The sequence below is a fragment of the Anguilla anguilla genome, chromosome 2 (assembly GCF_013347855.1).
Source record: "Anguilla anguilla isolate fAngAng1 chromosome 2, fAngAng1.pri, whole genome shotgun sequence".
NCBI classification, from domain to species: domain Eukaryota; kingdom Metazoa; phylum Chordata; class Actinopteri; order Anguilliformes; family Anguillidae; genus Anguilla; species Anguilla anguilla.
The window spans coordinates 48,405,396-48,419,034 of NC_049202.1; the positions used below are offsets into that span (position 1 = coordinate 48,405,396).

General features: G+C 44.2%; 1 protein-coding gene across 14 annotated transcripts in view; it reads right to left on the reverse strand.

The window, feature by feature from the left end:
* Positions 1 to 13,639, reverse strand: part of LOC118220891 (trinucleotide repeat-containing gene 6A protein-like) — a 100,377-nt gene that overhangs the window by 16,809 nt on the left and 69,929 nt on the right. For 12 of the 14 annotated variants that reach the window (XM_035405310.1, XM_035405322.1, XM_035405309.1 and 9 more), the window contains 5 exons: positions 13,176 to 13,266; positions 12,677 to 12,698; positions 8,135 to 8,458; positions 5,576 to 5,623; positions 134 to 2,887 (listed from right to left, as the gene is read on the reverse strand). In XM_035405310.1, the coding sequence (XP_035261201.1) occupies positions 134 to 2,887; positions 5,576 to 5,623; positions 8,135 to 8,458; positions 12,677 to 12,698; positions 13,176 to 13,266 (3,239 nt within the window). Of the gene's footprint in view, positions 1 to 133; positions 2,888 to 5,575; positions 5,624 to 8,134; positions 8,459 to 10,431; positions 10,828 to 12,676; positions 12,699 to 13,175; positions 13,267 to 13,639 lie in introns of those variants that run through there. The other 2 variants (XM_035405313.1, XM_035405315.1) reach the window with 2 other exon arrangements.

Below are 13,639 nucleotides of genomic sequence, written 5' to 3' on the forward strand. Positions count from 1 at the left end.
TCATTCCATCTACAAGTATGCACCATATTTTGGATTCAAAACAGCATATACAGCCATAGGGTGACTAGTTTGCACCCATATAGGACAGTGTGAAAAGCACAGAGAATAGACATTTCTCCAGAGGAGCACTTACCCAAGTTACAAGTCTTGTCCTTGCTGGGCCCTGCATTTGGGGGTAGGACAGGCTGAGGTGGGTGTGGCTGTGGCGGGTGTGGCTGTGGCTGCGGCTGCTGCTGAGGAGCCATTGGTGCTTCCTGCTCACCCCCGCTGTTCTTGTTCCACATGTTTACATTGTTGTACCTGTACTTGCCGGGGTCTCCCCAAGCTGAGGTACCATCATCGATCTCCATTTTGCGCCTGACAGATTCAGGTGAGGGTTCTTCCCAGCCTGTAGATTCCTCCTCTTTTAGGGTAGATGGCATTGGGCCCCCCAGCCAGCCAGAGGATTTGTTAGGACCAGGGGCCCCAGGCTGCGAACTAGTGACTCCCCATGAGGACGGCCCTGTGGGGGCATCCTGTGGCTTGCCCCAGTCTGGGGCATCGCAGGGTTTAGTGGAGTCACCCCATCCTGAACTACAGTGACTGGGCTTTGGAGGCTCTCCCCAGCCTTGGCTCTGATTGCTGGTTTTAGTAGGTTCTCCCCAGCCTTGCTTGTGATTTGTCTTGGTAGGTTCACCCCAGCCAGTTGGGCCACCGCTGTTGGGAGTGTTGCTCCCTCCACTACCGCACCAGGTGTTGCCTGTGCCGCACCTGCCTTGCTCACTCCAGCCAGACCCCGAGCGGTCACTGTCACTGTCACAACCTGCGGATCCTGGCTTTGGGGGATTGCCCCAGTGATTTCCTTGCGGGGGGTCTGCTCCCCACCCCTCGCCGCCAGATGGAGCACCCCAGCTCTGGTTGGACTTCTGTCCTTCCGTCCATCCCTGTTTGACCTTTTGTGCATCGTTCCAAGTAGAAGCTTTCTCATCCTTGACGCTTCCCCAAGACTGATTGCTCTTCCCTACTGCTGTGGCAGCAGCATTGTCCTCCCAACCTCCATCACCACTGGGGCCTTTGGCTTCTCCCCACCCAGGGTCAGGCTTTGGATCTGCCCACCCAGATACTGATGAGGAATCTTTGCCGTTGGTGCCAGGCCCATCGCCCCACCCTCCTGAGTTAGGTGCCTGGGAGGTTGAGCTGCCCCAGGTGTCTGTCCCATTGTCACCCTTTTTCTCAGAGTTAGAGGCGGGCATAATGTCCCAGGTTGTGTTCTGCCGGACAGGGGTCTGACCCCAACCAGTGTTGGAAAGGACTCGGGGGTCCAGGTCAGGCCTGGTGAGGACGGTCTGCACCAGGCCCTGGGTGTTCGGCTTCCTGCGGTTGCTAGTGCGCTGTCCATCTCTGTCCCCACGGCTGCTCTCGCTGCTACCCTCACTGCCGGTGGATTTGGCCCACGTGACGCCCTGATTGTTTATTTGGGACACCTGCCCGGCTCCCCCTTCACCCAGAGCATCGTCCTCCAGGGACATCCATCCATTTGTTCCCTTCCTGCTCCCGGTTATGCCTTCATTGGAATGCTGATTGTTGCTAGGCAGAGTGTTCCATTCCCCATTTGAGATCTTAGTGCCAGTGTTTGAAGAGGAGGAGGAGGATGATGAAGACGAGGATGATGACGCACTACCCCAAGGGCGAGGGATCCCTGTGGGGCCGACGCCATTCCCTGCTCCCCATGGCAGATTTTGGGAGGCTGTAGGCCCAGAGCCCCACCCTCCACCACGCACCGCCATGCCATTATTATTATTATTCTTAAAAGTAGCGCTTGCAGTTGCTCCATTCACCCCAGACTGCATTAGAGTTGCATTCACAGTGTCGCCAACAGTCTGGCCTTTAGGGACAGAGCATTTGTCTCCAGAGTAATTGGTGTCTTGTGGAGTTCCCCATGCTGTGCCATAAGACCCGCTGTTTATTCCCTCGCTGTTGCCATGCTGAGAAATGGAAGTGCCATTAGAAACTGAAGAGGCCTGGAGCTGAGGCGAGCTCCCAGTACCCACGTGCCAGGCTCGGTGCCCTGTGGGAAGTTCATTCATCTGCATTGAACCAGTAGAGTTTGGTAAACTAGAGGTCATCATGTTAGTAGTGTTATTTGGTCCATTCAATTCAGTGTTAAGGTTTTGAGGTTGCCCGTTTAACGAAACCTTACTTGTACCATTGACTTCAGACTCTGCATTGTTGTCCTGGAGGCTTCCCCAGGGTGTGTGGGTAGAGAGGCCCATCTTAGAGTTAATACTCTGGCTGCTGGGCGTTTGACCTATGGTGCTACGTTGAGTATTGGTGCCGCTGTTCCCATTCCCAACAGGCCCATGTGGATTATGCCCACTGTTTTCCAAAACAGGCCAGGCACCATGGTTGGCATTTGGGTTCAAAGTGCTTGGATTTATACCTCCATTGGTTGAGGAACCTAGGGTGCCCCATGCATTTAATTTACCATGGCTACTTTCGGTTAATTTGCCATTGGGACTCTCCCCAGGGCTTTGACATGTGCTTAGCATCGAGCCATGGGATAAGCCCCAGGGTCCCTTAATACTCCCATTGCCCACATTATTGCTGCCATTTGCAACCATAAAATGAGAACCATGTCCATTTCCTTGTCTATTGCCATTGCTGTCACCGCCAGTGCTCCCAGAAGCCATTATACTAAGGTTTTTCTCAGGCCCAGAGCTTGAGGCAGAGTCAGCATCCATACATTCTGTGGCTAACTCTGGGTCACTACCAGTGATAGAAGGCCAGGCTTCCTTGTCGCAGCCGTCTACAATAACTTTATCCCAAGTGGTGTTTGAATCGCTGCCAGGTGAACCAGAACTCCAATGGGAATTTTCATAATGAGAGCCAAGAGCACTGTGATTTAATTCTGTGGAGGCAAAAAAGAAAAAGAAAAAAAAGAAAAACATGTTAATTCAGCATTTTGCTCTGTAAAAAATTAAAACAGCAACAGAACAACAATTCCAAGAAGGAAATTAAATAGCTGAGGTGTAACATGTTACATGATATGAAAGCCATTAGAAGTAGCCTTGAGTACAGTGATCCAATATGCAATGGCAACAATCCAAATAACAATCCAAACACTTTCACTTGGTCAGTATTCTATGGCAGAGGAAAAGGATACAAAAATATGCAAAGGGAAAAAAAAAAGGTGCAAAAAATAATGTACTCAAACAAAAACACTTGATAGTCTATCATTAAATATTTGTGTTTGCTCAAATTCAAAGTTATCACGATGCATTTCTCCATCTGCAAACGGATGCGTGCCACTACAGTTACTGGGAGACACAGCCTGCTGATCTACGGGCCTTCCACTGAGCCCGTGCCAGGTCGGCACTACAGCGCAGCTGTCACCATTTTGTAGCAGCGGCGTGGGCTCTGCTATGTGCACAAGGGGGAGGGGGGAGAGGGAGCAGCAGCCAGAGAGCTTTCCCTTCCCAGACTGCTATCCTCACAACTCTGCAGCAGGGCTTTCTCCCAGAGACGCCCTCGTCCACAGCGGCCGGACCTTCACACGCCGCCTTTTCCCTCAGTCCTCTGACATTACTCCCATACTAAAAGCCTCATTTCTGCTCGTCTTCGCTCGCATTTCTCTGAGCGCAACAAGATGGCTGCCAAGGTGCTCCAAAGCACACCCTCCTGCCAAGCCTGACATTCTCCTTCTCCGACTCATTGAGAGCTGAAACTTCAAGCCTTTACTGCCAAATCCTGCCTTGCTGATCAATGACCAAAACTCAGTGCTACGCGTACATATGTAGATGTAAAAAGGGACGTTTAAAACTTCCCAACATATCATTTTTACTGAAAAGTATAACGGCAGCCACCCTAATTCCTTGATATTTTTACACCTCACCAAGAGAAATCACAGCAACCATCACCAAACTACGATGTACAGACATGTACGGGTTGCAGCAGGAAGTGGGGAAGATTCTGTTCGACAAATGCCTGGAGGAGTGCTAAACATTTTAGCACACAATTAGCTGCAACAGATGCTTTTCATCTCCGTCATAATGTCTGCGTAGCTCGAGGAAACATGCCAAAGAACAACTGCTCCACCCACTGAACATAACACAGACACACATTATGCTTCGCACAGCAGACTGTCTGCATCAAGCTGGCAGCGCTAAAGCCTCCTGCAGTCTTCGCCTCCTTTTTTTTGTCATTCAGGATCCGCACTGTTTTGGTATTCAGCTCACGCGCTCTAGCCTATGCAGCAGTCTGTGGTGACTCACAGCAGAGGGTGCTGAAAGCCGCAGTAGAGCAGGCCAACTCAGACACAACAGGGTGCGTGCTTAGAGGAGGGCCATTACAGCCTGCTCTACAACCTGCCAGAGCTGCTGGGTTCAGGACACATTAGATTAGGATGCACTCAGACTGTATGTCCTGAGAAAGGAGGGACGCAGCACCCACACCGCACACACCTGCATTTAAAAAGGACCATCAACCAAGGGACTACGATGTTGAGAATTAGCTCCTTAGCTCTTGTCTGAGTGAAAAGAAGCTTTCCCTTTCAAATGAGACCTTAATTCTCCTCAGCCCTGACCACACTGTTCGTAGATACAACTTCAGATCAGGGATGACTCGGACGGATATACATATTTAATCCTCAAGGAAGGAGTTGGATTCAACAGTGGATTTTAACATTGTTCAACTTCTAGTTTCTGGTACCATGCCAGTGTCACGAGCACTGCCTTTTCACTGAAATACTAAACTGCACTGATACAACAAGAAATCAGAAATTGAATAAGGGTAAACCCTAAGGGAAGATTCTCCTCTAAAGGTCTGGCTGTAATGTATATGCAAGCCGTAATGAATGTAGCTTCAGTTCCATATCACAATAATGATGTCATTTGACATATTACTCATCCATCAGCACTGAAAAAAAAACATTAAATGTTAAATGCATTAAAGTAATATTCGAAGCTTTCTTTTTTTACAATGCACACCATCACTTCTGTACACAATCACAGATCAAATTAGATGTATATATATACACAAAAGAGACACGCATCTACGCTTGAAGACAAAAACACCTATATTGTTAACTGTACCATCACTTCACTCTCTCTTTCTGCAGGTAAATCTGAACAGACTCAAGTTACTCCATGCTAAACAACAGCCTGAATGGTCCCACTGCTGTTGCTTATCAAGGCTTCCGCTACTCACGTGGGTACTCCACTAAATGCGACAAATGATATTCAACAGTAAGGGGCTGTTAATCACAAGGCAGTCACATCTACACTGTGACCGAAACCAGCATGGCGAGAGTTTGCACTGCATCAATGGCAAAAATGTGTTGCAACCCATTTTTACTCAGAAATCACACCAATTTTCAATATTCATTTTAAATTACAAGAACTTGCCAGGATCTGCTACAACATCAAACTAACTTAGTGCAGGCACAACAATCCGCCAAAACCTGGTTAATTTGTCAGTAATTCAAGCCGCTTCCCCATCACCCATGCATACAACACAGCAACAACCCATTAAAGGACAAATCACACGGCACTGGGAAAACCAAGCCAGAGAATGGGGTGAAAATAAAAATCGTAATCACCTGTCTGGTTAGGGGAGTGGCTGGCCAAATCCCGTATGGGAGGCATGCCTAAGAAACAAAAGAGCAAGACCACAAGAGAGTGATATGAGATTTGGGTAGTCGACTTTCTCTCAATGGGAAAACGTAATCGGCCAGATATCACGCATCTATAGTTCATGACCTCATCAACTCAAAGACAGAAGACAGGCTTTAGAAAATGAGAGGGGGGGGGGAGAGATATCTATCTACATATGCCTTTCAGGACCACATTTTCTGCTGGACTTGAATGAATACTGAAGAGGCAGCAACTAAAAATGCAGTTACCATAACTCTGAATATCTCCACAGGAAAGAATTTACTCAAGGATGTTGATAAGTAATGTTTCCCTTAAAAACATATTTTAGGGAATGGGTGTGAACAAAAACTCCAGTTTGCTGGGCATACAAGGAAATTGAATGCATGAAGGAATATGAAAAAACAATGCAAATAATATTTTTCCCACAGCTGCACATTGGTTCTATCACTGTATTTGGTCGCTGGGTGTGGTAGAAAACTTCCAGGCTGTACTCATTCAGGTGCTTCTTGAAAGGCAACATAGCATTTCCATTTCATAAGTTACTGGAATTTATGCCAAGGCACTTCCGACCTTCATGGAAAATTGAAAGCAGTGACAGCATTTCTGTTCACCAACAATTATCCAACATTTACTGAATGAACTAACATCCACCTGTCATTTTCATGGACAAGAAAATGAATGTGACCAATGACAAGATTATGCTGTGAGCAGTTGTGACCAGTAATGACAAAGCACTGGATGTGTGCTGAAGCTTGCTTGGCACCCTTCAATGTAGCTTAGAACATTGAAATAATCTCTAACTCTTAATATCCCACTCAAATGCACAACAGCAACAAAAGCACCACCAGAAAACAATGAACAGACCTTTTTACCACGTCTACTAATATCTAAGAAGCATCTATGTGGAAACCCTCATTTACATACAGCAGCAGCCAGGTAAAGGTTTGTGATCACCCAAAGCTGCATGCATCCTTTTATGCTTTTTCTTGGTCAACAGCTTTTAGTCTTTGTGCATTTCACATAGAGAGGATAGATTCTTTTTGACATTAATTTAAAAGCTTGCAATGTTTTCAGTATATTACACTGCCGTAATGTAATCAACTGACAAATTAGATCATTTTGATGAAAATATTTCTGCTTAAATGCGCACACAGCACGCACGCCCATGTACGCACGCACATACACACACACAAATACTTGTTTTAAATAGACAGTGAGATAAAGGTCATTCAGTAATTTAAGTTGGAAGGAAACTGAAGAACTTCAATGATCTGCATAACCTGCCAGCCAATGAAGATGCAATTATGTCAGAACAAAACGCATCCAAACCCAGACTAATTTGATAGGACAATTTTCCACAATGTTGAACAACTTTTTGGGAAAAAAAAAAAAAAAAAGTTAAGATTTCCATATATAGCATAACACTTAAATCTCTACATGATTTTACAAAAATGTGAGTACAGTGGCAGCTGAGAGGCTCCGCAGGTGAAGTGCTGAGCCAGTATGTTGCAGGTTCATGGGACTAGCTAACCAGAGCATGACCTGTAAGTGTGGAGAACAGTCACAGGCTCACAGGCAAAGGAATGTGACTATTCTATTACTGAATGTGATTTTATGACAGAGAGCTCTCATGTTCACGGTTCTAATGGTGCAGCAACACAATTGAGGCTGCAAGGCAGTACTCAAGAAGCAGCAAACAACATTTTTCAGCATGACTGAATGACAGATCAGACAGACCATTAGACAGGTATGGTTCTACATAGATTCACGAGGAATGTCTGCAAATTCTAAAGAGGATTCAGAGCATAGCATCGTCTAAGTATTCCATATCTTACTTGTATTTGGTATTCTGGCAGATCTTAAGTATGCAATTCTAGGTAAAATGTTCTTAAGATTCCAGTCATATTCACATTGAATATTCCAGGTCAGGACATTGGAACACATGTAAAGGTAACAGTTGAGCAGGAGAAAAATTTTGCATTGCAAAATTAAAATGATTTATCTATAGCATTGCATAGCATCAAAGATGATTAAAGCTGACAAACACAACTGGCAAAAACATCTTTCATGTTTTGTAGTTATTGGTGCTATATGATGGTTCACAGTGAATACATGCAATGCATTTACTTTTTTAGGACAGATCACGTTTTATATAATGTGTGTATGCACCATCCTTTTCAACTGCATACGGGGCACAAATCTCACACACCCATGGGACCCTTCGGATGCACTATTTTAACAGACCAGGGTGAATTGTTAACAGTCACATATATAAATAACATAAAGCATAAATAAGAGCACCAAAGTGCATCTGTCATGCAAGTCATCAACTGCTATGCCTTCCACTAAGAGAACTACACTGTACTATAGTAATGCTGGCTCTCAGCACAGCCATTTTAGCCAATGCCCCTGGTTCTAAATTATAAACCTTGGGGATGGAAAGCACGGCAGATGTGAGCTACGGGAAGCGGCAGGCTGATGACGCAGGCTGATGATGCAGGTACCTGGGAGGTTGCTGTTGGTGCTATTTTGGAAAGGCGCCTCGCAGGCTAGTACAGCGCCCCCTGGCTGGGCGGTGGTGAGCGGAGCTCGAGATCCCAGGGTGGCAGCAGGAATGGGGAGAGGCTGTCCGCGTTTCAGCAGCTGCTTCTGCTCGTGCTGGCGGAAACGTGGCGGAACTTCGCGGGGCGGGTATCGAGGCGGGACTTGCGGGTGGCTGCTGGCTTGGGCCCGCTTGGCATTGCTGACGATGCTGGTTACAGTGGAGGCGTCGCTCTTCGGGTTGGCAGGCTGAGGCTGGCTTAAACTGGACTTGATATGTTCTGGCACTGGAGACAGAAAGGTAAACAGCATTCAGATTACAGAAGCTCGACATCAAAAAGGGTTTCATTAAAACTACAATGTCCTGCACAGCCCTTAGTAGAACAACATTTCTACAATGACAGAAGACCGACCTACAAATCAATCTTTTCCCCTTCCCTTTAAACCTATTCCATTATTTTCAGACGCAGCCAAAACAAAATTCAAATCCTTAAAAAAGATGGCATTCTCTGCGAGGCAAGAGAGCAAGCACACTCAGACATTAACAGGAGTGGCTTACAGCAAAAAAGAAACCTGACACCACTGTATCAGGAGACACCGACTGGCAGTGGAAAACAGAGACAGCGAAAATCAGTATTGGTTTCAAGGACACAGAAAATGCGTATATATTTCAGCCTTCTGCTGCAAGCTTAGCCTAGCCTTACTGATCCCCCCCCCCCTCCCTCCTCCTAACTCTCTCTGCCACAGCAGCATCCTAATTCTACTCAATTTCACAGATGAATGGAGGCTGACAAGCAGAAGGCAGCAAAATGGCCCAGACAAACATCAGCTCCCAAGCACAGAGACCAGGGAAGAGGATCCCTTTAATTAGAAAACCCTTCAGGAAGCAAACGAGTTGATCAGCTCAGACCACTGCAGCGCAACGCAGCCCACAACGTCCTTGAGGAAAAGCCTGTTAGAAGGCGCAGAGGAAGCCTACACAAAATGTAGAGAGTACTATGTCTCTGGTGAAGTGAATAATCCGTCTCAGGCACCAAACACCCAGTGTGATGCCAACAGTAGACGGCTGCTAAACGGTTTGGTGGTCTTCACATCCAATTTAAAGCCAAGAAGACAGCCACGAAAAGAAGCTCTGTGGACAGAAAGCCCTAGGTCACCTACAGGCGGGCACTTGTTCATGCATTTGTTTTCAGCGCCACTGTAAATGCTTAAAAAGGAGCGTTTAAACACATTATCCCAGAACGAGTGCAGGAAGAGCTCCTCCAGCTGCCGTTCTTCAGAGGAGCAAAACTGTTAAAAGGTTAAGGAGGAGCTGAGCATGTCTGTTGCCAGTGGCTTGTTGTGGAAACGACAGGCCCATTAATAATACTTCAAAAGGCTGGGGTGCTGGGGCTTTTTTTAAACGGTTTTGGTTCAAAAATGTTTTTGTTAAATGCCATTAAGGTTGTATACAGAGCCTATGTGGAGCATACACTTTAAATATTTTACAAGCTTTAACATCAGCCTCCAAAACACACAATAAAACAAAGTAAAACAAAAGATTTTCAGTTTACATACTGAGAGCTAAGACAGAAAACTTGCAAGTCTAGAAGTCTGACTTGCTCTGAAGTTAATCTCTCGTTTATTCAACATAACCCTGAGGTCACAAAATTCCTCATTTTTATGCCAACTTTTGCAAATAAGCATGCAATATTCATATTCAGTATGTGTTTGAATCACGGTAATGTCAGTGCAGAACACAGTACCATCTCCAACAGGCAGCAAACTAATTACAAGCAGTAACAAACCATGACCCCAATTATACCCACACAGATTTTCACTTCAAGTTCTCTCTTACTGTTTTCTTTAAGAATGAGCTCACTCCACAGTAATGCGATTCACTCTGACACTATAGCAAAGAAAGGCTACAAAACAAAGATCTCTCATTGAAACTTTGTGCAAGTAATCCTCCGTGAAAAACTGTCCCGACCTTTCAAGAACACATCCACCCTCGAGCTCGCTTTCAGTGCAAGGTGCCAATGTAAAACAGCATTTTCTGAAGCTTTACTCCAGTCACGTCACACAGCTCTAGACTCTGCCCAACGATTTTTTAAGTTTCTGAAAAATGAAAAGCCCCTACAAAGCGGCTTGGCTTTCACAGTGCAGCACACGAGGAGCATGAGCAAGCAGATATTCTGGCATACAAAACAAACCTGAACAATTATAGCCGAGGGGTGTATTATCCCCAAAAAAAAAAAAAAAAAAAAAAAAAACACCTCACAGTAATGCAGGAAATATTTCTTTCTTCTTTTGTATAAACTCCAGACAATTCTCAGAAAAACATGCCGATCGTGGCCACTCAGCTTCCAGCTTCTGTTGTGTTCCCACTCGGCAGATTTCATTAGAAAATGGAGGAGAAGTACGGTGTCATTTTACTCCTTCAAGAGTGAGCCTTGCTCTCTTCAGGGCGGAGGGACAGAATGTGACGGGGGTGGAAGGAATCCTTTCTGCAGCTGCCCGAAAAGATCTTCAAAACATTAGGCACCATGCCTTCTACAAGCTACCGTTCTCAGTTTCTCTGTTCCACACACTGAAAAATGTGCAAAGAGTACACGTGCAGGGTGTTTGTGTTCTAATTTTGCTGTTAGCCACTTCCTGTTCAAGCAGCACAAAACTGTCAGTTGTGGAATGTTAACAGGAAAGCACAGGAAGTAGAGCCTTCGTGCTGCTACACGTTCACAACAGAGCTCCTAAAAGCTGGTTGTGCTCAAGTGTCTACAAATGGAGAAAAAACGAATTGATGGCTTTTGCCCCATCACTAGATTTACATCAACTTCAAATCACGCTATGCATTCTCCACAGCTGAGAAAGTGTTAACCATTTGCCTGCATAAATGGCAGGATTTTTCAAAACCTTTCAAATTTTACCTTTTTACTTGAACGTGCAAGCTTATAAACTCCACAAGCATCATCTGTTCCCCCTGTAGCCAACGTTTATATAAGCTGATCCATGTCCTGGTACTACTGTAGTACACCATCCCTAGAAATGTCTGTGTATGATTTTCTTACTGCCGGTTATTTATTAGTCAGCTGTGTAGTGGCCACTTTGTGCGTGTGCGTGTATGTGGCGTCTTATGAACTCAACCAAATACAGTACTTCTAGTTTTGATCATGTCCTACAAAGTAAGACTTTAAGAAATAAGTTTCCACACTATCTGTCGTTAAATTGTATTTTAAATGATTGCATGGAATGCTTCAATTTGGACAAATATTTTGCTCAGGTCAAATTCTTTTTGTCAGGTTCTTTAATAATTTGCTGAAGAGAAGTATGCATAATAGGTACAGAAAAGTTGCTGAAAGACAGCTTTCATAACTGGCCCTGCTCATATTTTTATGCGTTTGAGTCTTTTTCCCTGGGCCAGCACTCAGCAGTGGTTTTAGTCACAATACACAAAGACACAAGTAACTGATAGTGTCCCATAACAGCAACAGGCTACACTGCTTGTTCGTTTAGATTAAAACTGAAACAATAACATTACAGGTAATGAGTGGTGTTTCTGATTACTGCTACCCTAGTATTTTTACTGAACACCGAGAAAAAGTGTCAGTAGAAATGACACCTGAAGCATTTCAGCATGCATGACTTAAACATGATGTTCTTCCACAGTCTAAAGAAAAAAAGGTTTTCACTCCAACCCTAACAAAGCACACCTTATTCAACAGCAAGAGATTTTGCTGAGCTGCCAATTAGTAGAATTAGTTGCATCAAATTATAGTTGAAATGAAAACCTTCAGGACAGTAGATCAAGGGGGAAACGGTTGGGCAGCCATGGTTTATGGCAATCTGAATGTGCCGTCACTGCTGTAAAAAAGAAGTATCCATTCACCACCACAAATTAGGCTAGCTGTTCATGAAATAAGGTGCCATCTGCTACGATGTCTGCTGCGCAGAATTTTTGAAAAATGAAATCCAAAAGCAGCCCTATGGCCACTTGCTACATTTGCAATGCCAGGGTGTCAAGGGGTGGCATTAGCACAGCTTCTTACGATACAATGAATTTGGATAAAGCATCTGAAGAATCACCACCACTCAAAGGAGAATGGAAACTTTTTTCACGTTTTCACTGACAATGTTAAAAGTTTTTTTTTTTTTTTTAAAAGACTAAAAGACTGCACAGCACCAGGACCCAGAAGAAATGTGTTCAAACTGAACCCACTGAAAAAAAAACTGATCTACCAAAACATGAAGCTGAAGTATCAGAGCTAAGCACCAATTTGGTGCTAAAAAGCAAACAGCAGAGCAACCCTGCCCTTCACTGCTACTGTAGTGTTTCTCAGCTTTCTTGCCTGTTGAAACATCAGTCACACAACTGGATTCACTACTAAGCCACTGATACGGAGAGAGGACAAGGTCGAAGATAAATGTTCTGAGCTATCTGGCTTTCCTTATTACTCACTGGAAAAACTATCCGCTTTACAATAGCAAAGCATCAGAAAAACTAAGCGAACGAATGTCAAGCTGCCTACCTTTGTTTTTTTGTTCAGAGGCCTGAAACAGAAAGGGAAAGATCAAGAAGAGAATATTAATGAATGTACGCAAAAAATTATTGTATGTAAACCTCACAGAACCATGCATGACCCTTGCGTGTGTTCACTTTTACTCAGAATTGTTAACAAACTGTCAACAAAGATAGGACGGCAATGTTATTTATTCAAAGTGGTATGGAGCAGACCCATGCGTGTTCTGGGAAAACACAGCAAATGTGCATTATATAGAACACACAATATTTGTATGTACCAACTGGTTCATTTGCCTATAGCTGGAGTAAGCCACTACATAGCTTAAACTCAGTATACCAAAACTCAATTCATCCTGTGGATTCAGACAAACAATGTTCATTAGCAGCATATACCATGAACAGAAAACAGCAAACATTCATAGGATCCCCTAACCATTCTACCAGAAAAACAAATTCATAACTAAATAATTCACTTTCAAACTGCAGACTGGAAGTACAACCCCTACCTTCTTTAAACCAGCTTCCTTCTTTTTCTTCTCGTCTTTCCGCTTTTTCCTTTCTTCCATCAACTGTTCTTCCTTTTCTTGCACTATATCCCTGAGGAGGGATGTTAAATAAAGTTAATATATTCTCTGAACAGGCTTCATGTTCACAAATATTAAAGGAATCCTCTAGCCCCCTTGTATGCGCTTGCAATTTCCCTTTTTGTATAACAAAGTACATGATGCAGTAACGCAATTAGAAAACAGAAGAAAGCTCTAACTAATCTCCTTAAGGGATTACACTACTGTGAACTGCTGAATTACTTCTCTGTAAACAACCTCTTCAGTGGGGCAGCCTATATCAATGATTTCACTGAACAGTTTAACTTGCCATATACTGTAGATTAACCACATCATCTAATAAAATATCCTCTGTCTATTTAATATTTTCAATTTGTGAATTTTCCTCAAGGTATATTGAAAATGTG